Source organism: Anas platyrhynchos, chromosome 11 (genome assembly GCF_047663525.1).
Source record: "Anas platyrhynchos isolate ZD024472 breed Pekin duck chromosome 11, IASCAAS_PekinDuck_T2T, whole genome shotgun sequence".
Lineage (NCBI taxonomy): Eukaryota > Metazoa > Chordata > Aves > Anseriformes > Anatidae > Anas > Anas platyrhynchos.
Window position 1 is genome coordinate 23,632,689 of NC_092597.1, and position 26,099 is coordinate 23,658,787.

General features: G+C 54.5%; 2 protein-coding genes and 1 long non-coding RNA gene across 4 annotated transcripts in view; all 3 read left to right on the forward strand.

The window, feature by feature from the left end:
• Positions 1–518: 518 nt before the first annotated feature.
• SKOR1 (SKI family transcriptional corepressor 1) lies at positions 519–5,876 on the forward strand. Its single transcript, XM_038185253.2, has 9 exons — positions 519–648; positions 1,246–3,244; positions 3,326–3,425; positions 3,872–3,979; positions 4,070–4,141; positions 4,421–4,495; positions 4,593–4,667; positions 5,025–5,090; positions 5,205–5,876. The coding sequence occupies exons 2-9, from the start codon at positions 1,262–1,264 to the stop codon at positions 5,300–5,302; spliced, it is 2,577 nt and encodes an 858-aa protein (XP_038041181.2). The 5' UTR covers positions 519–648; positions 1,246–1,261; the 3' UTR covers positions 5,303–5,876.
• A 935-nt stretch (positions 5,877–6,811) lies between these two features.
• Positions 6,812–12,313, forward strand: LOC113844890 (uncharacterized). The gene is made up of 3 exons (XR_003499848.3): positions 6,812–6,893; positions 9,862–10,053; positions 11,894–12,313. It is a non-coding gene; the product is annotated as an uncharacterized lncRNA (long non-coding RNA).
• An 11,532-nt stretch (positions 12,314–23,845) lies between these two features.
• The window catches only part of PIAS1 (protein inhibitor of activated STAT 1), a 54,814-nt gene continuing 52,560 nt past the window's right edge, over positions 23,846–26,099 (forward strand). For both annotated transcript variants that reach the window (XM_027465616.3, XM_027465617.3), the window contains exon 1: positions 23,846–23,915. In XM_027465616.3, the coding sequence (XP_027321417.1) occupies positions 23,892–23,915 (24 nt within the window). In that variant the 5' untranslated portion in view covers positions 23,846–23,891. The remainder of the gene's footprint in view (positions 23,916–26,099) is intronic.

Consider the following 26,099-nt stretch of genomic DNA (forward strand, 5'->3'; position numbering starts at 1 on the left):
GGGGCGCGGAGGGACTGGGGGGGGACGCGGGGAGGGGGCCCGCGGAGCCCCTCGCAGGTGGGGCCGGGGCCGGGCCGCGCTCTTACCTCGGGCAGCCCGGGCGGGTCCCCGCTCGGTGGCGGCCCCCCGCGCCCCCCCGTGCCTGAGAGCCGCGCCGTGATTGACTGGAGCGCGTCGGTGATTGACGGCCGCGGGGTCCCGGAGGCAGTTAATGTAAATATGCTGGTGCTAAGTGGGTGTGTCTTCCCGTTATTTTAGCTGTCACCGGATCAATGTGCGGCGGCTCCAAGTACGGCTCCGGATCCTCCCTCGGCGGCGCGGCTGGCCACTCGCTCTTGTTGCATCTCGCCCGGGCAGACGCGGCGGCGGCGGGGCGGGCGGCGGCCCCGGAGAGCGGCCGGGAGCCTTCAGCGGGTGCCCGAGGCCCGCCCGGCTCCCCGCGGGGGCGGCTCGGCGGGGCCGGGGCCGGGGCCGGGGCCGGGGCCGGGGCCGGGGCGCCCCCCCCGCCCGCCCGCCGCTCGGCGGAGCGCGGCCCCCGGCGGATGGCGGCCCCGGCGGCGGGCAGCGGAGCGCCGGGGCTGCGAGGCGGCCGCTAGCCCCGAGGAGAGCCCCCCCCCGGCCGCCCGTCCAGCCGGGCTCGGAGCCCCGGTAAGTGCCGCGGGGCGGCGGGGGGCCGGGGGGGGGCTCCCGGGGCCGGGCGCGTCCCGGGGAGCCGCTGCCGGCGGTTCGCGTGATGGCCGCGGAAGCCGCTTAGCGCCCGGCTAAGCCCATTTGTGCCCCCCCTCCCTCCCCGGGCTCCGTGCGGAGGCTCCTGCCCGCCCCGGGCCCTGATCCGCCGGCACCGGGAGAAGGGGCGCCCGCCCCGCTGCGAGCGGCAAGTTTCGGCCCCGGCGCTCCGGGACGCACCGGGACGCACCGGGACGCACCGGGACGCACCGGGCAGCCTCCGCCGGTGCCTTTCGTTGGAGCCCTCCCGGCGCTCGCCGCAACGGCCCGGCTCGGTTGGGCACGGCACGGCTCGGCGAGCCGGCACAAAGGGACGCGGCTCGACCCCCGGGGCGAGCAGCGGGGTCCCCCCCGCACCCCCCGGGCCGTCCTTGCCCCGGGCTCCGGCTGCGGCGGGGCCGGGACCGGCGGCGCTGGGGATGCGCGGCGGCCCCGGGCCGGGCCGGGATGGGAGCGGCGGCGGCTGCGGGGCCCCGGGAGCGGTGGTAACCGGCGCCTTTCCCCGATTTTGTTTTGCAGGGGCGTTTTGGGGGGAATGGAGGCGATCGCCAGTCAGATGGGAAATGGGAGAGATGCAAGCTCCTCCCCAAATTCAAAGCAAGAGCTGCAGCCGTACCAGGGCTCCAATACCCTCAAGCCCAACCAAGTGGGTGAGACCTCTCTGTACGGAGTGCCCATCGTGTCCCTGGTCATCGACGGGCAGGAGCGGCTGTGCCTGGCGCAGATCTCCAACACGCTGCTCAAGAACTACAGCTACAATGAGATCCACAACCGGCGGGTGGCCCTGGGCATCACCTGCGTGCAGTGCACGCCGGTGCAGCTGGAGATCCTGCGGCGGGCCGGGGCCATGCCCATCTCCTCCCGCCGCTGCGGCATGATCACCAAGCGGGAGGCGGAGCGGCTCTGCAAGTCCTTCCTGGGCGAGCACAAGCCGCCCAAGCTGCCCGAGAACTTCGCCTTCGACGTGGTGCACGAGTGCGCCTGGGGCTCGCGGGGCAGCTTCATCCCGGCGCGTTACAACAGCTCCCGCGCCAAGTGCATCAAGTGCAGCTACTGCAGCATGTACTTCTCCCCCAACAAGTTCATCTTCCACTCGCACCGCACCCCGGACTCCAAGTACACGCAGCCCGACGCCGCCAACTTCAACTCGTGGCGCCGCCACCTCAAGCTCAGCGACAAGACGGCCACGGAGGAGCTGTCGCACGCCTGGGAGGATGTCAAGGCCATGTTCAACGGCGGCACCCGCAAGCGGACCTTCTCCCTGCAAGGCGCCCCCGCCGCCGGCCCCGGCGGAGGCTCGCCGGCGGCCAAGGCCTCGCTGCACCCTCCGCCGCCCGCCGGCCCCGAGCTGGCCCCGGCGCACAAGAGCCTGCGCTGCAGCGGCCAGGAGCCGGCGGGCGAGCGCGGAGCGCTGGGGCTGCCCGCGGCGCACGGCGGGGCGGCGGGGGCGCACGGCGGGGCGGGCGCGGTGCGCAGCTACCCGGTGATCCCGGTGCCCAGCAAGGGGTTCGGCATGCTGCAGAAGCTGCCGCCGCCGCTCTTCCCTCACCCGTACGGCTTCCCGGCCGCCGCTTTCGGACTGTGCCCCAAAAAGCAGGAGGACGCGCTGGGCGGCGCGGGAGGCGGCGAGCCGGGCAAGGGCGGCGCGCTGCCGTCGGGGATGTTTTGGGGGCCGCCGCACCCGCACCCGCACCAGCCGGCGCAGCCGCCCCACCAGCCCGGCGCCGCCAAGGACGGCGGCGTTTACCCGTCCTTCCCCATGTTCTGGCCGGCCGCCGGCAGCCTGCCCGTGCCGCCCTACCCGGCGCAGAGCCAGGCCAAGGCGGCGGCCACGGCCGTCGTGGTGGCGGCGGCGGCCGCGGCGGCGGCGGCGGCGGCCGAGCCGTCGGGGCTGGCGGGGCGGCACGGCGAGCCGGAGGGCTCGGAGCCGTCGGGCAGCGGGCGGAGCAGCGCCACGCCGCAGGAAGGCTCCGGGGCCGACGGCGAGCGCTGCTCCAGCGCCCTGTCGAGGGCGGCCGGCGAGGAGGAGCGCTCCGGGGACGAGGCGCTGCTCGGCCCGCTGCCCCTGCCCAGGAAGGGCAGCTACCTGTCCGCCTTCCGCCCGGTGGTGAAGGACACCGAGAGCATCGCCAAGCTCTACGGCACCCGCGAGGCGTACGGCGGCGGCGGCGGTGGGGCCGCCCGCGGGCCCGGTTACCTCTCCCCGGACTTCCTCAGCGAGGGCAGCTCCAGCTACCGCTCGCTCTCCCCCGGGGGGGACACGGCCGAGGAGCCCGAGGTGGACGTGGAGTCCAACCGCTTCCCCGACGACGACGACGAGGACGCCGCCGCCGCCGCCTCCGCCGCGGCCCCGGAGGAGCGGGAGCCGCCGCCGCCCCGGCTGCTGGCCGGGCCCGAGGAGCCGCTGCCCGCCGCCACCGACGGGTCCGAGGAGAAAGCGGGCGAGGCGGCGGCGGAGGAGGGCGGCCAGCCCCCCGACGGCAGCCCCGAGCGGAGCAGCAGCGGCAGCGCCTACGAGGTGCGGGGCCCAGCGGGCTCTGCCCCGGGGAGGGGGGGGCTCTGCCCGGCCCCCCCCCAGCCCTGACTCGCTTTTTTGTAGGTTTACGCGCCGGAGCGGGGGGAGCAGCACCTGCAGCCGCTGAAGACCGCCGCCTCCCTGGGAGCCTCGGCCGCTTACCTGTGCACCCCCGAGGCCAAGGGTAAAGCTCGCCGCGGGGGCTGGGGGGCGCCCGGCCGGGGGGGTTGCGGCGCGGTGCCCATCGACGGCGCGGCCCTGGGTGCCGCCTCCCCCCGCCGCTCGGCCCCGGGGGGGCGCCCCGGCCGCCGCTTTCGTTTTGGGGGGTTTGGGGTTGAAGAGCGAAAGCAAACGGTTTCTGGAGAGGGGTCGGGGCGAGGCCCCCGCCGGGCCCGGGGATGCCCCCGCCGGCGGCGTGGGACGGGGCCGGGGCTGCGGGGCCGGGGCTGCGGGGCCGCGCTGCGCGGTGGGGCCAAGCTCCCGGCAGCAAGCTACTTTCCAGCGGCAAAGCGATTAGGATGTCCGCTAAGAAGGCTTTAACGAGGGCTTTGTCCTTAATTATGTAATTAAGGATATATCAGGACCGTACTTTCGTTGCTTATGGTTGAAAAGCGGTTTATTAACTTTAAGAGCAAGATAAAGAAGACAATCACTCGACGGCAGAGGATTTAGAGACCAGAAAATCCTATCAGGACCAAAGGAACGTCTCGCATCCCAGCCCTGTAAATACCGACAGAGGTAAGCGCCGGCCCCTCCGCGGGGCTCTGCGCGGCCGCGGCTCCCCCGACGGCGGCGGCGCTGACCCCGTGCGCGCCCCCGACCCCGCAGGAGAGGACGGCCTCGGCATGGACGTGACGGGGACGCAGCTGGTGGAAAAGGACATCGAAAACTTGGCCCGAGGTGAGGCGGGGGGGCGGCCCCCGACGGGGTGGGCTGGGGGGGGAGCGGCCGCTCCGCGGAGCTCCGCGCCCCGACGGCTCCTTTTGCCCCCTCCCGTCGGGCCGGGGCCGGGCAGGAGGGACCCCCCGGCGTCTCCTCGCGGCTCGAGGTATTTAGGTTTTCGGCAGGAGTGATTAACTCCTGTGATTAATGTAACGTAATGCGATTAGCGCCGCGCTGAGCCGCCTCCATCTGGGAAGGCGCGGGCTGCCCCCGACCCCGCCATGTATTTTTAAACAGACGAGTTGCAAAAACTGGTCCTGGAGCAAATGGAGCTGAGGAAGAAGCTGGAGAGGGACTTCCAGAGCCTGAAAGGTACCGGCGAGCCCCCCTCACTGCCCCCCGCCCGCCCCGCGCCGGGCAGCGGGAGCCGGGCCGGGGACGGGCGGCGCTGACCCCCCCTGCCCCGCAGACAACTTCCAGGACCAGATGAAACGGGAGCTGGCGTACCGCGAGGAGATGGTGCAGCAGCTCCAGATCGTCCGAGGTATTTTTTTTTTTACCCTTTTTTTTTTTTTTTTTTTTTAAATTTACGCCTATTTTTGTTTTACTCCGCGTCCTTCCGTGCGCTCTGATCCCCTCGGCAGCGCGAGCTGCGAGGAGGCATCGTTACGCTGCGACCCTTCCGAAGGCAGCGATTTCCCTCCCGGAAAAAAAAAAAAAAAAAAAAATTGCAAAAATTAAAATCCGAGCCGCAAAATCAGCCGGGAGCGGTGCCCGGCCGGGTCCCCCCCCCCCCGCTCCCTCCTCCGCGCCGTCCCCCCGGCCGCGCAACCCGGACCCCCGACGGGGCGGTCGCAGCCCGGTGCCCCCAGCCCCGTTGTGATGCTTTCCCCCCCCCCAGATACGCTGTGCAACGAGCTGGACCAGGAGAGGAAAGCTCGCTACGCCATCCAGCAGAAGTTGAAAGGTACCGGGGGGCAGGCCGGGGGGGGGGCACAGCCGTCTAAGAAAGGGGGAGCGACCCCCCCTGACCCCCCACCCTCTACCCCGGCGGTGGGGTGACGGCGTTGTCGCTTTGCAGAGGCCCACGACGCGCTGCACCACTTCTCCTGCAAAATGCTGACCCCGCGGCACTGCACGGGGAACTGCTCCTTCAAGCCGCCGCTGCTGCCCCAGTGAGCCCCCCCTCTCGACCCCCGGACCCCCCCCCCCCCCCCACCCCGAAGCCATGCGCCCTGCGGCGCGCCGCAGCCGAGGGCAGAGCCCACACAAGCCATTTCCACGAGGAGACACTTGTACATAGAGGACTCGGAGCTCGGCCCTCTCGGACTGGCAATACGGCGGGGAGAAGCCCCGGGACGGCGGGGGGGGGAAGGCACCGTGTCCCCCCCGTCCCTCCCCCGCGCCCCCCCGGGACCCCCCCCCCGCTCCGCGTCTTCCCCTCCCTCCCTGTGTGTCCGCTTCTTCCACCCTCGCCCAGACTGGAAACAAAAGTGGCTATGTGCAATGGATATAAATGTACTGTGATTCTCTTGGTACAGTATTTGTTGGATTTTTATTTATTTATGATGTATATTTATTTCCCCCCCGAGCCCCCCCCTTCCTTCCTTCCTCCCCCTCACCCCCCCCCGTACATTTATGGATGTAACAGCACTTTAACGGGCGGTTCGCGACTCCGCAGACAGAGACACCACCGCGCTCGCCCGCTCGAGGGAGAGGCACCTCTGTACGCGATTTTGGTTCTTTAATAAAAGCCGACTTTAAGAAGCCGCCTGCTCCGTGGGGCTGGCCCCGGGGGGGTCGTGGCCGTGGGGTCCCCGCGGACACGGGGCGGGGGGGGGGGCTCGTGGTGGCCCCGCTGCGCAGGATGCGGCCGGGGCCGCCCCGTCGGGGCGCGCACCCCGGGGGTTTCGGCGGTGCCCTCCCGGGCCCTGGGGGGGTCCAGCAGCCTCGGGGGGGGCCGCCCGCTCCCCCGCCAGGTTCCCCGCTCCCCCTCCTCCTCCGCGCCGCAGCCGGGAGCTCATTAATGCCCATTTATATGCTCGTTTCACACATGAAAGTATTACGTTAATGAGCTCCGGGAGCGGGCTGGGGGGGGGCTCGCACACCTATTAGCCCGAAATACCTGGTTCCAGCCCAGGATTAACCTAGCACGGCGCCCCCCCCCCGGGCGGCAGGGGGTCGGGGGACGGCCTGGGGAGAGGGGCTGCGAGCCGGGGTCCTGCGGCGCCCCCGGGCTGCGGTACCGGGAGCATCCCCGGGGGTCGGGATCGGGGTCGGGGGTGGGGGAACCGACGGGGCTTGGGGTGTGTGTATGGGGGGGTCAGGGGGTGCTCGGGGGGGTGTGAGCTGCGCCTTGCGGAGCTGCCGCAATTAGCGGCTGATGCTCATTAAAGCATCCCGGGTTCCGCGGGGCTGCGTCGCCACCGCGTGGGCAGAGCCGGCGGTGCAGCCCTCCCCCGGTGGGCAGGGGGCTTCGAGGGGGGCCCGGGGCTCTCCCCACTAAAGGGACGGGGAGGGGATGGGGCAAAAGGAGCCGGGTCCGGGGCTGAACCGAGCCGAACCGGGCCGAGCTGGGCTGGGATAGGGAGGGGGGGGCTGCGGTGCCCCTGCACCTGCCCGGCATCACCTGGGTGGGGGCGGTGGTCGCGGATAAAAACCAGGGGTCAAGGGGGTGGCTGCTTCCCCTGGGCTCCTTTTGGGGTGCCAGTGAGGTTTTGAGGAGATCTCCAAGGATTTCTCCTGGGATGGAGCTGAGCAGGTGCCTGCGGTGCGTGACCCTGGTGGGATTTTTCGTGGGGGGGTTGCGGGGAGGGGGGTCCTGCTGGGGTGCTCAGCTGGGGAGGCTCTGGCAAAGAAGTAAATAGAAAGTTAGAGCCGGGCTCTGCATGCTGAGAGGTTGGTGCCTCGTGGGGATGGGGTGGTTGGGCCTCGGGAGCTTGCGGGGGGGGGCAGCTGAGACTTTCCTAGAGTGCTTCTCCTGCTGCTCCCTGGGGTTTGCTGCTCCCCTGGGGGCTGGAAGTGGCACGGGGTGACCCTGGGGGAACCACGCAGGATCTCACCCCAGATCCCATCCCTTGCTGCGGGGCGAAGTGTGCTGCAGCACCCCCATGGGCTCCTCTATGGGGTCCCAGAGAGGGGTGATGGAAGGGCCCCATCCTGTCCCCGCTCCCCTTTTCCCAGCTCCAGGCACCCGGGGCCGTGTCCCTGCTGCTCCCCGGCACTCACCTGCCCCGCACGCTGCGTGTGGCACCGGCGCCTACCAGCGTGGGTGCAAAAATCAACTCTTGCCTTGTATTAATATTTTCACACTACTTAGCTCTCATTAAAATGTACTTTGCTGAATTTAATATGCGACTTCAAATGACACAACGTATTAAGTGCTTAATATACTAGAAATTATGAAACTATTATAGTCTAAGTAATATGAAATAATTAGAGTGAATTAAACTTCAGCAGCAGAATGAGGGAGAGGCTTCAAATATTTTTTTTTTTTTTGGTCTTAAAATAATTGAATGCAGTAGCAGTCCATGAAAATAAACAGTCAGAGTTAGGATTTTTAAATAATTAAAGCAGGAAAAAGCCTGGAGTGTCTGTATTTGAGCCCGTGATGAATTCTGAATTGGGGGAAGCAGAAGGTCTGCTTGCTGCAGCTGATGGAGTTGTTCTTTCAGGCCAGTGGCGGAGCAGCTCCGAGGAGCTGATCACCAGACCTCCAGCCTCGCCAAGGCTTCTCCCCATATGCCATTTCCCTCTTGTGCTGTTTGTTTGGAGGCAAGCAGACGTGGTGGCTCCCAGTGACGGAGCTGCGCCTGCGCTGGGTTTTGCTGCCGCGTCACCCCTGAGCTGAGAGCCCCCTTTGCTGAGCTGCTCTCGGAGGGGGGTGAAAGTGCCAGAGACCCCAACATTAAACTCCTGGCTGCTGGTTGGAGCCTGGCCTCGTGTTCTGAGAGGTGCTCAGAGCTTTTGGGGTGCCAACCCAGGTGGGAGCACCTGGGGGCTGCTGGAGGCTCTCGAGCAGGGCTGCAGCAGCGATGCAAAGCACCCCATAGATCCCCTCCCTGCTTCAGGCTCCCGCAGAGGATGCAGGATGTTCGTGCTGTGGCGTGAGCACGTGCTGGGCCCAGCCAAGTGTCCCCATGTGGTTTGGGTCCCCAAATTCAGCCACTGACCCATGCACAGTGGGGTCAGCTCAGCCGTGGCTGCCTCGCGGGCTGGAGGCAGAGGACGCCAGGAGATGGCGTTCCCAGCGCCGCGCTGCTGCTCGCTCCTGCCAGGGCTCTGAGCCAAGGGGAAAATACTAAAAGCTCTGTGGAAAATACTAAAATTACCCCTTGGAGAAGCAGCCTGGGCCTGGGGGGGCGCAGGCAGAGCAGCTCGGCTGGGCAGTGTTGGGCCATCGCCCCCCGGGTGAGCAGTGAGGGAGGTGTCCAGTCCCTCCTGAAGCAGCTCCAGGGGCAGGGAAGGGAATGGGGGCCCAGGAACTTGCTGTGTGGGGTTTTTTTGGGGTGATGGGTGTTGCTGCTATGATGTGGGGCGGTATCCATCAGTGACATTGTGAAATATTCTGAATAATGGGAGGAAAAAGAGCAGTGGGTGGGTGTAAGCTCCTGTCCGTGTGGTGCTGGGGAGCAGTCCTGAGAGGCTCCTGTGCCCCTCACAAGCTCCCATCACTCTGGGGAGAGGGAAAAGCAGCTTTCCTGTGAAATGCCTGGTGTCAGGCAAAACCTGAGCTGAACTGAGGTCCCAGACCTGCTGCTGGGCATGGATCAGCAGTATTGCTATGGATAGCTAAGATGCTCTGTCCCAAAATGAGGACTGATTGTTCTTTAGTAAAGGTATCAGGCTCTTAGCAGATTTGTGGAACAGTGTCAGAGAGACAGTGCTGTACTCTAACTCGAGTTAAAAGTGAAGAAAATGATCCTTAATTTGCTTCCTTGGATTATTTAGGTTCTACCAACTGTATCATCAAAAGGCGTGTTTGCTTGGAAAGTCTAATCATTAAGTACAAAGAACTTGCCGGCAAGCATCTTAGAAGTGTTAAATTTTTATATATGGCTCTTTGATTTCCAGCTCCTATTTGCTGTTGGTGACAGGGAGGAAAAATAATCACCTGTTCATTTTTGTTTTGAAAATGGGTCGGTCTAATCTTCAGCTAGCATGGCATGCTTTATGGGAGAGGTGCTTGTAAGATTCGCCTGACTTGGAGCGTGCCTTTTCTGGGCAGTTTTACTGCTGTAGGAAGTGCTGTCCCAGGCTCTGGGCTGATGAGTTGCCTCTCACCACGCTTCTGGGAGAAGAGTCAGGCTCCATCTCATCTGCACCCTCCCATTTGGGATGAACAGACAGTAGCAAGCCCTCTCCTTCCCCTTCTCTTCTCTGGCCAACCAACTGGGTTGGTTTGTGCAGGGGGTGCGTGGCTGGGCTCTGGGTTTAATTCAAGTATGTCAGGGACAAGTGTGAACAGGATGGCCGTGAGCTGTATGTAAACAGGCTGGAGCATCCACAAGCAGGGAGGAATGGCTTTAATTAACTTGGTGGAGGTTTGGGTGCAAACGAGGCTTTCCATGTTGTATGGATGAGAGGCTGGCGCATGGCAGCTCCGCGCTGCTTCCAAAATCTCACATTTACGCTCGTGTAGCAGTGAACTCTGCGGTTTCCTGGAAACTTAAAACATATTTTCCCGTTTTTAAGCTGAGAACTCCTTCCTTTGATCTCCTCTCTGCCTTGTAATGAAGTTGCAGGCTCTGACATCCCGCGTTGTGCCCGTTGTGTGCGCTTCGCTTTGCTGTCTGCGTGCCATGGCGCTGAGCTCGCTGCTCCGGGCATCTCACACCTCCTAACACCGCCCGGCTTCAAAGCATGCCACAGACACCGAGGGCCCACGGCTGCACACGTGAAGGCCAGGCTTTCATTGAAGTCCGTACGAGGTGAGCACGCGCCTCCAAAGGCATAATTTGACACTAACAAATTAATTCTCACTATTTTTCTGTGTGGGAATTAAGCCGATATCGCCCTGGTGCGGGTGGATTCCTGAGGAGGGGAGGGCTGGGGAAGGGATGCTCTCCAGCTCTCCAGCCCATCATGAGTTGGGGGCAGCAGCAGGGCGACTCAGACAGTGGCTTCTCTCCCATTGCAGCTAAATTAGTGCTAATTGCCAGCCTAGGAAACGAGCAGTGGGCACTGTGCGTTGCGTGGGGCTTGCATGGAGAGCTGTGGGGATGTTGCTCCTATTTTGCTCGTTTCTAAAACCCCCAGTGGGGGCACTTGAGGTTTGCCCCCACCCCTGGCCTATCTGGGGATGACTTGTGGTAGTTCCTGAGTTGCCAGTGGGGAGGACACGGGCTCACAGTGCCACAGCAGCTCTTGCACCCAAGGCAAAACCCTCTTGGGAGAGGAAGGGAGCACTTTTGGGGAGGGCTTTGCTGCTCCTGCCTGTGCTATCCCAGCTCTGGAAGAAAGAGCAGCCTTCAGCTGCTAGGGCCGTTAATGTCACCTTTCACGAGTGCTACGCTTGCAAAGGAACCTGCCAAGTATAGCACGTTTTAATTTGCTCTTTTCCCATGCATTCCTGGATTTATGGCTTAGTTTAGTCTGGTTACTGCTTGCTGCGGAGATGTAAAGCCCCTCCAGAGGGTTGCTCCGTGCTGCAAGCCCCGTGGGTTCCCTGGAGGAAACCCATGTGCTATTCCCTGAAGGGCAGCCACCTAGAGAGGGGGTCCACGTTTGATTTTGCAGAGACTTGATCTTAGAAAGCTGCTGGGGAGATGTGTATCCAGTGCTTACACCTCACAGGCTTCTGTCTGAACACAGATACATTACTCTGCATTCTCTCCATGCCTCTAAATTCTTAGTTGTTTTTAGGTAGTATGGGTTTGGCAACGCGTTAATAATGTGTAAAATGAAGAGGAAAACAGCTTAGATGAAATGCGTTTTCAGTGATGCCTGCACCAGGCTGGGAAGTACATCTGCAGTTGCCTGCCATCTGTAGCAACTTGTCCAAAGCAAACATTACCAGTCAGGCCAGGTTTGGCTGCATAATTGCCATAAACCATCGCAAGGGCATCCAGCATAGCACAGCCCTGGAACTACTTCTAGGATTAGGTCCTACTCCCTTGAAAAATAAACCTTGGCAAAATCTCAGTTCTCCCTAATAAAAATTCCATTTTCACAGCTCTAATCAAGTTTTCCAGAGCCGTGGTCCAAATTAGAAACTGCATGCAGAATATCTGACCCAGGAGAACAAGATGGAGATTTTCATTTAAAGCGGTGCCAGGCTGGAAATTTCCAAAGTTCTCAGCAGTTCACCTACAGCAAGAGCACGGATTGTGTCCGAATAACCCAGTCCCTTCCACGGCAAAGCTCGGCAGACCCAAACTCCTGCTCACCCATGGGATAGGCTCTGCGGGGGCATCCTCTGCCAGAAGTGACCTCTCCCCTGAGAGCACTCACCTGGAGCTGGGAAGCACCAAGTGTTTTAAGGGCTGCTCGTAAAGTGAACAGCAAATACAGCTTTTTATTTCACTCCCAGAATTTTCTACCTTTGTCTTTCCAGCCTTAGATCCAGCTGTCCATCAGTAGCTTTCAGTGCAAATCTATTTTGTTTTTAACCTGGTAAACACTTGTCTTGCAATAATCTGCAAGCCACAGACCTGTTAACATCTTGAAGACAGATAATCCAGCTGCATATAAGATTAGGGAAAATCTCTGCTTGCTCTGGTGAGCAGCGCACAGGGTTCAAACAAAGTAAGTTTATTTTTTTAAATGCAGATGCAGAGGAGATCCGTGCTACAGCTGAACTTGGCTGTCAGTAAATGGCAGTGTAGTCTGCAGCAGAACAGAGGAAACCACAGCCACAGCTCATCTTTGTATCTCGGGCTGGCTGGGCTGAAAGGTTCGCAGAAAAAACCCTGGGCAAGATCATCGCTTAAATGCTCACGTGGACTCCTAATTGTGGAAACATGCTGAATTATGTGATACAATGCGCAGTTATATAACACCTTTTATGAAATTCTTGGCAATAAAATAATGCATAAAAATAACAGATGTGGCAAATCACAACCACGTTCCGAAATCGTTCTGTAGTTCGGTTTTGTGAAAACAATGGGGTTGATTTAAATAGATTTTTTTTCCTTTCCCCAAAATGTCCACGGGCAAAGAAATATTTGAAAGAAAAGCAAAAAGGCTAAAAGTGCAAGCAGGGTTTCTTGTAAAGAGATCTGTGTGTGTGCCTGTTAACTCCAGGGCTGCGGGAGGGAGCAGAGGCTCCAGCCCTGCTCGTGTGGCTCCTGCTCCCTCCAGCACGGCCGCCCCAATGAGCCAGGTGAGTTTTGTCCCCGATGGTAAACTGGCATGAGCATCCTGAGCAACACCAGTGTGCAATAGTCTTTGTAGGGTCCTTGCTCCACCCAAACCTAGTGGGGTGCCAGAGGTGAGCTGTAGGGGCTGCTCTGAAGGCCGTGGGGTTGGCGTTGATGGCTGAGGCCCGGTGGATTTCTGTGGGTTAAACAACCAAAGTCTCGGCGTGGTGGAGCTGTGGGCTGGCTGCTGGATTGCGCAGGGCCCTGAGAGTACATGGGCCTGATTCTGCTCCTTGGGAGGAGACAGATGTGTGAAATACGGGCTCTCCATCTTCCTATTTCTAGGGCTGAGCATCCTTAGCTGAGCTGCCCGTTGTGTCAGGCCCTAAAGCAGCAGAAGGAAAGCCTGGTGCCACCACAGAGCAAATCCCCTGCTGAGAATGTGGGGCTCTGGCCTCCAGCCCCTCGCTGTCCCCAGAGGCTGCCAGGGGACACCAAAGGAGGGCTGGCGGTGCCAAGGGGACAGGTCTGGGGCTCAGCTCTCCCCGTGCTGCTGTGGAGCTGTGCGGTGATAAGGGGCTGTAATCAGGGCAGCATCTGCACGCGAACGAACGCTCTGCGACTCCACGGAGCTGATAACGAGGAACAGGCCCCAGATAAACACTGACAATTCACTCCTGTTCGCTGGGGGACATGGTGTGCTGAACGTGGGCAGCCCACAGCTCAGGGAGCCTAAAACCAGACCTAGGGCTTTAAACCATGAGGCAAGGCTGTGCTGCTGCTGTGCATGAGGGAGGGCATGGGATATTGCTGATATTTGCTTGCTCTATGTTTTATTCTTTAATCCTCTCTTTGCTTTCTGGCTATTAGCCTTGCCTACAGCTGATTTTTACATCAGCTCGAGACCTGGCCCCATACGGGACCGTCCCTGACATGATATCTCTGCAATAACTGTGCTTCCCAAAACAGAATTTGGCCCCTGGTCTGCTCCAGGAACACCCTGAGCATCGCCTGGCAGCCCAGACGTGGGCGCAGGACCATTTCTGAGCAATCTGCCTAAGAGGTGCCAATTATTTCTTGGTATCATTTTAAGTTTTTGTTCCTAGATGGAAGAAAACGGCAGGACATCTTCAACGAAAGAGGGAAAAATGGCATTAATAGCTGATTTTTATTAGTAGCGAAAAGAAAGACCTTTCGGTGAAAGGTTTCCAACTTTAAAAGAGGAAATTTCGACCAAAAGAGAGAACTTACTGTTTTGAAAGAGTTTGCTGGGTGGAGACATCAGACTGAGAGGATCTTGTGCAACTCTGCTTTTTAGGCCTAATACTAAATTCACCCACTTATTCCTGCGCTTTGCATGGGAAAATCACTGCGGAATGCTACGGGAAAGGCAGATTTTTAATTGAGAGCTCTTCCAGGGTCAGGAAGGCCACACAAGACATGTGGGGGGTGCTCTGTGCAGGTGGTGGCAGCTCGGGGACCAGGGCACCGTGTGCTTGCCCCTAACCCTGAGGCTGGAGAGGTTCATAACGAGAGAGGTGCTGCTGGTGCAGGGTTTCCCCTTCTCTGACCGGCACGTTTTGCTTTGGGCTTGCTGCCCGTCCTCCCCCTTGCACTGCCCCAGCGTGACCCAGCTGCCAGGCCCTGATAAGGCTGAGGGGAGATAAGAGGCTCGTTGCCTTCTCCTTCATCTGCAGCACCAGCAAATGGTGAGGGTCAGCTCTCAAAACCCTGTGAGTTCTGTGAAATACAAGGGAAAGTGGCTCCCGAGTGCAAGGGGTCGTGCACAGCCCTGTCTGAGGAGGACGGATTTGTTAAACACAAAGCTTTGGTGAAAGAACTGGAAGGGGAAAAGGATTAAAGGGCAATAGCAGGGAACAGGTTCCTCTTTTTCCCTGCACAACACCACGTCCCTCAAGAAGATGCCTTGAAGCTCCAGGAAGGTTTTACCTTGAGCCAAGCCCCCGCTTGTTTATGTGGCAGAGGGGCAAAGACACACCCCGAGAGACACAGGTAGGAATTTGGCTCTGGAGCTGTTTCCACTGGAAAACAAAGGGGTTTCTGTGACAGTCAGGAACAAGTGCCAGTTAAAGGGCATGAGCTCTTCTCATGCTGTGTTCAGCTGCAGAAACTCGGCGGCGAGGTTCACGGGAGCCAGCAGCAGCCCCCTGCACCCTCCTTCCCCAGGCAGGCTGAGCACAATGTGGTGCTGCGCTCCAGAAAACTGCAAAAACTTGCTTCTTACTGCCTCTCGGCTTCTTCCTCAGCAGTGCATTTTTAGGGTGACCGGAAAAGTGCTGTTCTTTCCCCAGAACGTGGCGTTTCACTGCACCAGGACCTGAAGGAGCAGCGCGCACAAACTGCAGCGGGGCGCGGAGCTCTGTGGCCAGCGTGGTTTTTCCTGCAGCATGTGCTGTGTCCCGAGGAGGCACGAGAGACAGAGAATAAAGCAACAGCTATGGACGGCCTGGGGTCTTCTCTGCCCCGAGCTGTGGCTTTGGAGGCTGCTGTCACTGCAGTACCTGCGCTGGTGTCGGTAGAGGATCAGGTTCAAGTGCTTTTGCTGCGTCGTGCAGGGATGAATTATGATGTCAAAACAGAGCGATGTTGTCACACAACCACCTCCCCTCCTGGGGTCAAGGTCCTGTTTTATAGCTCGAGAGCCCATTAGTCCGTTTAAAAGCATATGGCCAAGCACGGCCACAAAAATCTCGTGTGTTTGGGTCAGAGCCGCAGACAAAAGGCTCTTTGTGCGAAGAGCTGACAGTGACAAATAAAGAGGAACCTGTTGATCTGGGGGAGAAATGGAGGATTAAGAAAAGATCACATGGTGAGAAAAAGACCTTGGCTGTTTGTCTGGATGTCAGTCTTGTCTGTCATTAAACTGCTTTCTGCAGCTATTTGCTAATAGGAATACCGTCTCCTGCCCGTGTGTTTTGTCTGTCCTGCAAAATGCTACCTGTGTCTGAGCGTGCCAGCCTCGTGGGACCACATCAGAGAGGAGATATGCTCCTAACTGGATCCTTGCCATGTGCTAGGTGTTGCATAAAATAGTTAATGCTTGCAAATTCCTCTGAAAGCACTGGTAGTACCAGAAACTGTAAATGCTTAAAAAAATAAAAAAAAAATGGTGTCTGTCCAAGCGTGCTACATCAGCACAGGACACACGGACACGCACACAAAACACCAATAACAAACCCTAACAAACCCCTTATAATTCAGCAAAGTTACTGGAGGCTGAACCAAGAGCTATGTCTAATGCTAATAACAAGGATATTTCCCAAAGGTGACATTTGATTTCTATCCAAACCCAGACATATTTGAAGCTTTGCCTGGAAGTCGTTGCATCGCAGATTAACTGGGACAATTTAATCTGTGAATAACTTTGTAAAGCCTTCAGCCAGCTCTGAGGATAACAGCAATACAGTCTTGAGACTGGGCTACAAAGCACTTCACAGGTAATGTGTTTTTTTCCACAGTAAGTCTGGAGAAAATAGCGAATTGCTTTGGTTTTGTGGGACACGCATCTGGCAAGTGCGTAGTTCTGATGGGCGTGCAGAAAACACTCTGAACAAAACCATTTATATCGGGCATTGATGGGCTGCCTAAAATGACCTCCAGAGTCTATGAAGTGCACCATAGATTTTTAAAAAATCTATTATAGTCCATTATGTTCTGGATTGTGTCCGAGCACATCATGCTGGAGAATGCAGCGACTCTGTATTTCCTGGAGTAAAGGAGACCTATGGAAATGTGTTTAATTCAAAATAAATGGGGGAAAATAACAACAGAATGCCTTTTCTCTGGTTTTTATTTATATTTACAGCTGAAGAAACTGAGATGGGGAAGGTGGCTGGAAAATGAAACACAGAGGGAAACGTCCCTTGCTGTTCTTTCTGCACTGGTTTGAAATCAATGCAGATAATGCACTTGGAAGGACTGTCTCATTTACTGGTTTTCAGTAAATTGCTGGGCTGTGTTTCCCAGTGATAACGTGATAGTGACGTCTATGCCAGTAAGAATATACTTGAAAAAAAAAAAGTCTGCAATCCCTTGCAAGCAACGTTTGGCCAGTTTAGTCTGGGATGCCCTAATTCTGGACATTGACAGTAAATATCTGGGGCTGCTGCCTGTCGCTCCCGGTGGCACAACGTGCTTCTGATTTATCTGTGGCTTCTCCCAAAGACACAACAAACCCCGTTTCAGCCTCCTGCAGTGTCAGGCAGTGAGAAATGCCTTTGCCTGCTCACTACAGCCTTGCACAAACCTCCCTGGCACAGCAGAGGTGTCTTCTAACCAGGGCTCTTCCTTCTTCCTCAGTCCTGATTTTTTCCCTGGAAGTTGGTGATAAACTCCCAGTGACTTTGTTGCTGCTGGATTAGACTCAGGGTCCAATTATCCTCCTTAAAAGTACAAACTAATAATTCATACTTCTAAGTAGGCTTGCTATGGACAGCACCACTAGGGATTTAGTGCACAATGCTGGAGTTGGTGCTTGGGTTTTCTCCTAATAATATTTTTTAACTGGAGGCAGATCTATTTATATATGCACCAGGAGAATAATTTTATGAGTAAATATGATCTTTATTAATATTTTTCTTTGTTAATTCACTCATGCTAGTAAAGAACTTTGAAGATGAAAGCACTGTATGCAATAAACATTAAGATTATTCCAATTTATTTTAATGTTGCCAGCATTCCAGCTCCATCATCTTTCATCCAAGAATCTCAAAGTACTTTCCAAGTGCTAATAAATTTTCTCCCAACAGTCCCGGGAGATATTTATTATCATCATCCCCATTTCATAAAGGAGTCCTTCTGAGCGCATTTTACTTGGTCAAAATCGGGTCGTATGGCAGGAATCTATTTGGGAAGGAGCCAACGATCCCTGATTCCCATTCTCCTGCCCTTGCTGCTAGACCACATTCCCTTCTGGGGAGTGTGGTGCGACACTCACCCGCGGCGCTCGCCTTCCTTTGTCAGGTGCTTGCAGTGGTTGCTCTTAAAACAAAAAAAATAGACAACAATAACATGCCCCACCCAGGATGGGAGAGGAAATGAGACTCTGCAAAGTCAGAATGATCGCAGTTGTTCATCGCACACAGTGGGCCAGGGTGAGGTTTGCTGGGAGTCCTGGCACCCACCTACCTGCCTTGTGCGCGTGGGGACAAAGGGGCTGCTTGGAGGGACAGATTGGGGACACGTGTCCACATCTCCTAGCTTGCAGGAGTAAATCTAAATTGGAGGCTGTTTCAGCGCCCTGTTGTAGTGCTGGATTTTATAATCCATACCCAAAAGACAGTTAAAATGGGAATATTTTCTCAAACACAGCACAGGTGAGGGTGTATAGAGGTGAAGAGTGCAGCTAAGCGTAAAAGATCTGGGCTAAATAGCACACGGTGCAGCTGCGCTTCTAAAGCACTCTCCCCAAACCAGAGGCTAAGCTAATGATGAGAAGACCGTTTAGAGACAGCATGACTCCAGCAATCCATGAGAACAATGCAAAGTTCAAAAATAGCAGTATCGACTGGTGGAAAAACAGCATACATATAATTTTCAGGTAATTACTATAGTATAATTAGCTCTGTTGTTTTCCTAAGAGCCATCTGAAATGAACTCTACTTGCTGCTGGGACCCGGCTTTATTTACAGCGTTCCCAGGACTAAAGTGATTCTTTAAAAATAGAGATTAGGAAAAAAAAAAAAAAAAAAAAGATGCGAGCGCTTCGTGTGCGATACCATCTCCATGCAGTGGGTGGAGGCTACCTGCTGACGTCTCGCTCTGCATTTCATCCGCCCTACTCCGAGCCACGTTGGGCAACACGAGAGCTGAGGAGCTGAGGAGCAGAAGCAAAATCTACTCCTAGGCTGTCTGTATGAGGAGGAGTAACGTGTAGCATCATTACAGGCATTTACTCTCAAAGTTATGGAAAATTTAGCACCTTGATTTATTTTTTTTATTATTGTTTTTTCTTTGCCACAGAGCTTTGCTTGTTAGGAATTGCTCAGTACCAGTAAAAAAATAAATTCTTGAGCACTGGGGCCTTGCAGTCTCATGTAAAAACACTTTTAATTGGAATGAAAGAGTTTGTCACAGTTAAAATTTGTTTGTTTTTTTTTTTTTTGTCCGTGTCGTAAGTCCGTGCGGCTTAATTATAAACCTGCCTCACCTCTCTGAAGATATTCTGGAAGTAGATGTAACTTTCTGTAGTTTTCTGTCATTGTGTTTTGAATTGTTCTTGGCCAATTTCGAGCTCCTGAACGATCTGACACTCGAGGTGGTGCTTGGCTTTGGTACAGCACTGCACACTTCACGGCTCACTCTGAATCGGTTACGGCCCGCTGCAGTTGCTTTACTCTTTCTTCTTGTACTGTGCCTACGTGTTATGAAAATGGGTGCTAATGGGGAAAAAATCACAATTGTGACTCAGTGAAGTGGAATTTTGTTGACAAAATCTGAATTCAGCTCAGCCAAAGGAAATGCTTTTCGAAGTGTAGATGAATATCTCAGGAATGACCATTTCTTCTAGCTTTCATGGAAAGAAAAATAAAGGAAAGGAAGAAAGAAAGAGATGCAAATTCTAATAAAAGGCCAGAGAAAAGTGAGCAAATGTATGTATAGAAATGGATCCACTCCACAGGGGCAGTTTTCCTCGGATAAAAGCTACAGAAGTTAACTGTTGGTAATTAAAGTAAATGTGGGAAGGCCAGTGGGATGCTGTCACCTTCTTAGCTAGGACTGTCCATAACTCGTGTGCCTCACCTCAGTACAGACCACAGTTCTCCTATGGCATGAAATCACCTCGCACAAACAACTTTAGCTGGTGTGACTACTGTAATCCTGCATAAAATCCAACACGGCTGCATGAATGCCTTTTCTTGGGAACCCTCGGCTCCTGAAGCCTTTTTTTCCCCCACACCTTGCTTTATGAGGGTGTAAAGCCCCCAAATGCCCCGGACAGCAGCAAAGCACCACTGGGATCCGTGGGCTGCGTGGTGCAGCGGGGCTGGTCCCCAGGGAGCTCCGTGGGGAGACCTCTTTCTCTTCATCCTCGCCAAAAACCGTGGTCTCCACTTGACATCACCGATGCTTCCTTTGACACAGCCCAAATATAGAATAGGTTAATTATTAAGGATGGGCCTTAAGGACATCAGCAGGGCTATGAGCAAGCACATATCACCCGCTGATATTAGGGCGGAAAGGGCTAAGCAAATAGTTGCAGAGAATGGGCTAATTGTTGTGCCTATTACTATTGTCCTGCAGCTGCAACACTTTGTATGGCAGCAGAGCACACAGGGAGCCGGGCTGGACTTGGCATCCGTAATCCCAGGCAGGGAACACAATCTACAGGGCATTCAAATAGCAGCGAGCACAATTAAAATTTTGAAAGATTAACGAAAAATCGCAACGCGAAAAGAGTTTTGTATCACGGCCAAGGCAGGCTACGGGTGCTTGGCGTTGTAAACTGCGCTCGTATGTGTACAGTAATAAGGCGAGTTGATATTTAGGAACTGAAAAAACAGGAAATACGCAGATGAAGCCTGTATGTGTCACGCTGTAACGCTGCATATGTAATTAAAGATTATAGTAACTCATTTACATATGCTTTCCATACTGCAATAACATTGTTATACTGGCAAGTCTGAGGATATAAAATAGGTAATGTTAACAAAGTGCTTCAGTATCTTTTTCTAATTTAGGATTTTAGGTGATTAACTCCCTCTCTGTAAATTTTAATAACACTGCCAGCAACGATGTAGTGAACGTTCTTTTTCTAAATAAGCAGCAGCCCTTGTTTTGGGCCTAATTTGAGAGATGGTGATAATATATAATAATAATATAATATAATATAATTAATATAATATTGCACTTGGATGTGTATTTAGAGGGAGATGTGTGTACCAGCTGAATCTGAGTTACTTCACATTGTTGAACTTACTGTGTAGCACATTGAGCAATTCCATGTATATTTCATATAAAGAATTAAATGGACTTATTTTATCACTTGTTGTACTAGCTACTCCATCATTCTATTTCTTCACATATATTGAAGTAATTTCCACTAAAATCTACCTCTGCAACCTTTTTATTTTTATTTTTTTCACCAGGGACACATCTAATAATTTTTTATGCTTCCGACAGTCTCAGAAATAAAAGATGATTTTAATTGTTTTTATTGGCTTGATTGTGTTTTTTCTATCAAAAAAGACAGTCGTTGAGAATCTCTCTTTAAGTGACTTTTAACATTTATATTCAGGATCAAAAATACTTCCCCTCCCTTGCTTTTGAGCAGAAAGCAAGTTTGGACTATTGGAAAAAGGGGAAAGTCTTGGAGACTCAGACTAATGAAAACAACATGTCAGTAGAAAAACTGCTTATCTGTATAAAAATGTTATTGTACCCGAACATGGTTCTCAGAAACTGACTTATGTGACATGGAGCATTTTTGGGGAGGTTGCAGAATAGGAAAATGGAAGATATAAGGGTGGAAGGTAGATTTTGGCCAGTCATTTACTTTACTGCATTCCGGCACAAAGCAGGAAATGAACTTCTGAAAACTGAGAATTTTAAATACCCAAACTATGAATACCCAAACTCTGAAACTTTCAGGAAAACCCTTGATCTTTATTTTCATCTCTCTTCTCCTCCCTTGGCGGATGTTTGTGTGTGTGTGAGGTTAAAAGAAGGAAATATTGCAGGTTTTGCTCAGAAAAACAGAGGTGACTAACAAGTGGAAGTCTGTTTTGTAGTTGTTCTTAACCTGCTCTGGTAGCAGCCTTGTTGCACTGCTTGAGGGCCATGTCCTCTTGAAATGAAGACAGAATTGTGACAAATCTGAATGTTGCTGTCACTGACAGAACTGCAGTAGAGCTGGAAGAACTGAGAGCATCTCTGGAAATTACTGTCTGTTGACAAAGTCTTTTCTTGGCAAAGAAACCATCATTTAAGTCTCAGGAGTAGAGAGGAACAAAGTTTCATTACTTGTAAATAATTGTGTAAAAATAGAAGCACAGATTGTTTTTCACATTAAGTTCCTTCTTCGAACCAAAGTCTATACTGCATTAAAAAAGAAGGGGCTATCAAAAGTCTAAACTCAAGAACAAAGGGCCTGTACTGGCTTTGTCTGTAAAAATACAGTACTTCAGGAGGACTATTTTGAACTGAATATTCTTTACCCTCTCATTTAGTTGGCTTCCTTATTTTAATGTATCTGAAGACATTCTCAGCCTGTTTTATTTAAAGCGATTTTTGAAAGAGGACACTGTGGTTTATGGCCATGTGTCAGGTTTGATAGTGTTATGCCATGATTTAGCAAAGCACTTAAGCACATGTCCACATCCCACTGAATTTGGTAGGAAGTGAAGAAGCAGAGAAAAAAACTGTTTGCTGTGCAGCAAGCTTCTTTCAGGAAAAAAAAAAAAAATGAAAAGAGGATTAATCTTTATATGATCATAGATCTTTTCGCCAAATTCTTTAAATTAGACACAAACTAACATATTAAGATCATGTTTATTAAACATATTCAATCAATTGAAATGAAATATTCTAAACTGGGCTGGTTCAGACCACTGAAATAGATCAGCTAATTATGGTACATGTGGGTGTACTGGGTAGTCATCTGACTTATTTTTTTTAGATATCTTGCCTAGCGCCCTCCCCCCTCCCCACACCAGCCTTTTAGACACCATGATAACTCTTCATTACATGCAGTATTAAGCCAGAGTATCTGAGTTTCACTTATCAGCCTTTGCTAATTGCTCCTCATTTTCTGAATGTTTTATTCGATATGCCAATGCTGAACACCAAAAACGGTAAAAGAAATCAATGAGAATGGTGGGTACTTGGCATATCTGCAGCAGAAATGGGATGTACACATGACCTGGAGAAGAAAGTGGGGTACCAGAGAAGTCAAAAAATGCACCCGTGACTTTCTGTCAATCTGGTCTTGAGACCAAGCTGGGGAATGTTTCTGGATGAAATGCTTAAAAATTAAATGTTTTTGAAGCGATGGAGATTGTTTTCCCTTGTTCAGAGAAACAGGACTTCGCCTGCATTCTTACTAATAACAGGATGGTATCGAAAAGCTACTTAGTAGAAAGATATTTGATACTGCTATTGCATTTTTCCCTCAATGGAAACTGCCTAATTTTAAATTGTGGCTAACTATTCAGGTCATATGGGAGATATAAATTATAATTCAGTAATAATCATGAGTGGTAATCTCTTCACCACTGATTCCCTGTGTGGCCTCAAGCATGCTTCCTTCAATCTGTAGAGTGGAGACATTAATGCTTTTATATCTGGCAATGCAGATAATGTGAGTGCTTTCTGAATGCATGATGATGAATTTTATAGAAGCTACGGAAAACTGGCAAATTTGGTCTCTATCGCACACTTAAAAGGATGTACAATATTGACCTTGCGTTCCAGAAAACTTTTTCATCCTCTACTCTAAGCTGAAGGCCAAGTGGAGAAAGTGCCATGGTGCTCAGTAATTACAGAGCAAGCCACAAGTAGAAGGCAGCCGAATCGAGGCAAGGGGCATGACAGATGCTAGCGTTGAAGCTGATTGACTTCACAACTGCTGCAGTCATCTTGTCAGACAGCATTTTCCCCTCTATATTATCAGGTGTGCTGTTGTACAGCTTCCACCCCAAAACGAGATGACACAGGCAATTACAGATCTTAAAGCTCTGCTCTGGTGCTTTAGGCCTCCCTAAAAAGATGCAAACGGTGGATACTCGCTGCTTTTTGTGATTGAGAGGAAAACCCAGGGAAGCTTGTATGGATTTCCCAAGAATTCTGTGTGGTGGTTCAGGAAAATAAAACTATTTTTGGATCCGCTTTTTGGATTCAGGTACTGGGGGACAGAGGGCACCCCGCTCCCTCAGCCCCCGGCTCGCCCCAGGTTGTTTCTCTCCTCAGGCATTTCAAGCCGACGCTTCAGCAGCAGGAAGCGGAGTTGCAAATTCCAATTTTTAATCAACTTTTAACTGCAGGAATGCGCATCCACCTCTCCCCCCCGGTGCTCCGCTTCGGGAGCCCCGGCACCCCGATGGGGGGGCGGCTCTGAGGGGAACCCAGGGACCCCTCACAGCACCGGGATGGAGGGGAGGGGGGGCTGCACTGTCGGTGTGTGTTATGTGCTGGAGGGGGGGAAACTTTCCACACTGAGCTCTGCCCGAGGGGCTGGGGGGGGGCTCATCGACCCCCAGCTCCACGAGGGGACGGTGTGTGAGTGAGGGGGGGGCGATCCACCATAGCCCCCCGGGAGGGGAGGCACAAAATGGCGCCGCGATTCAAACGCTGCGTGCCGGGGGGGGGCGAGGCGGGGATGGAAGAAGAAGGAGGAGGAGGAGGAGGAGGAGGAGGAGGAAGAAGAAGGAGGAGGAGGAGGAGGAGGTAGAAAGGGGGGGGGGGGGCGGTGTCCCGGCGGGGTTCACTGCGCCTGCGCCCGGCCTCGCAAGATGGCGGACAGTGCGGAACTAAAGGTAGAGCGCAGCGCCCGTCCCCCCGCCGAGCCCCCCGCGGCCGCTTCGTCCCCGCTCCCTGCCCCGGGGTGGGCAGGGGGGGGAGGAGGACAGCAGCGAGGCGCTGCTCGGCTCCGCTGCTTCACCGGGGGGGAAGATGAAGGGGTTGTGGAAGAGCCCTAGCTGGCTGAGCGGGGGTTGAGGTGGACGAGAGCGGGGCGGGGAAGGAAGGGAGCTGTCCTCCGCTTCCCTGCCGGGCAGTGCTCCTCGGCTGTGGGGAGCCGCTGTTGTCGCTGTCGGTGGTGGTGGTGGTGGTGGGGAGGGGGACAGCGGCTGGGTAGCCCCGGGGATGGTGTGGAGAGAGGTGGGGGGGACAAGCCAGGAGAGGGCGGCGGCCGGGAGCCCCCCCGGGGGTGGGCGCTCAGGGGGTGCTGAGGTGCTGGGGGGGCACCGGGTCCGGGTCCGGGAGCCCCGAGAAGTTTCCTGAGGGGCTCCGGGAGCGGCACCGGGCACGGGGAAAGCCCCGGGGTTGGGGGTGTGGGGGCTGACAGGCGGCCTGAGCACGGGGGGGGGGGGGTGGTGGGCAGCCCGCGCTGAGGTGTCGGAGAGGGGTTATTTGTGGCCGAAAGGTTCCCAAAGAAAGTTATTTGTGCCCTAAAAGCCCCGTGGAGAAGTGATTTCTGCCCTAAATGCGTGAAACTCGGCGGGGGCCGCCAAGAAAGTCGGTGGGAGCCGGCGGGGGATGGAGGGGGGGATGCAGCTCGTCAGGGGCTGCGGGGTGGGTGGCGGGGGACACACGCTGAGCGAGGGGGGGAAAAAGAAGGAAATTTTTTTAAAAAAGCAAAAGTTTCCAGCCGCTTTGCGTTGGCGAGGCGGGGGTGCGGGCTCTGCGGTGCACGGGTGTGTTGGAAAGTTTGAGAATCTCCCTGCGGCTGTCACAGGGTCGTCGTTCGGCAGGAGGGCTTCAATTTGGGAGCCTTGAAGTTAATACGACAGAGGATGCATGGATCAGAAGTGTACCAAACATAACACAGACTTCAGAAACTAAAAGTATGACCGGGGGACCTTTTGTCTTTCCCTAGAAGCTCTCAGCTCTCCATGCACCAGAGGTCCTTGTGCTTTCGTTTTGAGGTGCTTACAGAGCTGGCAGGACGGAAAGGAGGAGAAATATTTTGTGCGTGTTCCAACTTTTTGGGGTCTGTGTCTGCCAGGTCAGGACAAACACTTACAATTCCCCTCTGTTCTGTGTTTTTCAGGGTATGTTGCCCCCCAAGATTTTTTTTTTCTTTCGAATTATGCTTTCCACATAATGGGATAAGGGGTTGAGATTTGATTCCAGTGTTAAACTTTTGTTAATCTTGGCAAGCCGAGTGGAGTGGTGTGTTTTGGTAGCTGGCTCCAGAGCTTTCGGTGCACAATAGCTGGTTTGGGTGTACGCGAGCCTGACCTGAGCGCGGTGAGAAGAGGCAGGAGCTAGGGGATAAAGTTTTTCTGTTAATATGTGGTAAGGTGGCGGGATGGTGGTCCATGGGCAGTGCTAAAAGGCATGGCTTTCCTATGAAAATCAACAACTTATTGATCTCGGGAGCTTTGAAACCTGAAGCTTCTCGTCCCTCGCAGGGCTGCCGGGCTCTGTGTCCATCTACGTGTTGCAGAGCTCTCTGCCAGCCCGTCCTGCTCTCAGAGCTCTCCTGGAAGTGTGTTGGAGTCTGCTTGTCATCCCTGACTTCTTTATTGATCTCTTGCTGAAACCTGCTTCTCGAGAGCCAGCAGAGGGAAGTTATGATTTTTTTTTTTTTCTTTAAAGTACTGTTGCTACCTCAGGGATCCGAAGGGTAAATGTCAAGCTGACTAGTTTATTTTCAATCTCACTTCGCTGCTCAGGATATTTAGTGGTGCTTGCAAGCTGGGACTGTAGGAGGGTAGCTCTGCATTCTGTGAAAAGATGTTTTTTGGTAGCTGGGAGGGCTTGGCAGTTTACATAAGGGGGAAAAAAGTTAGTTTATAAATCCATACTTCGAGGACTTCAGCGTGGAGGGGCCTGAATGCATTTTTTCTCTAGTCTGTACAAATTAAAAGAGGTGTGTGGATGTGCTCTTAGGGGGAGAGGGAAGGATGGGGGCGTGATGTTTCTGTGCAGAGTTGTGGCTGTCACATACTGGGTTATTGGGCACTGGGTGAGGTTGGTTCGCCTTGGAAAAACGA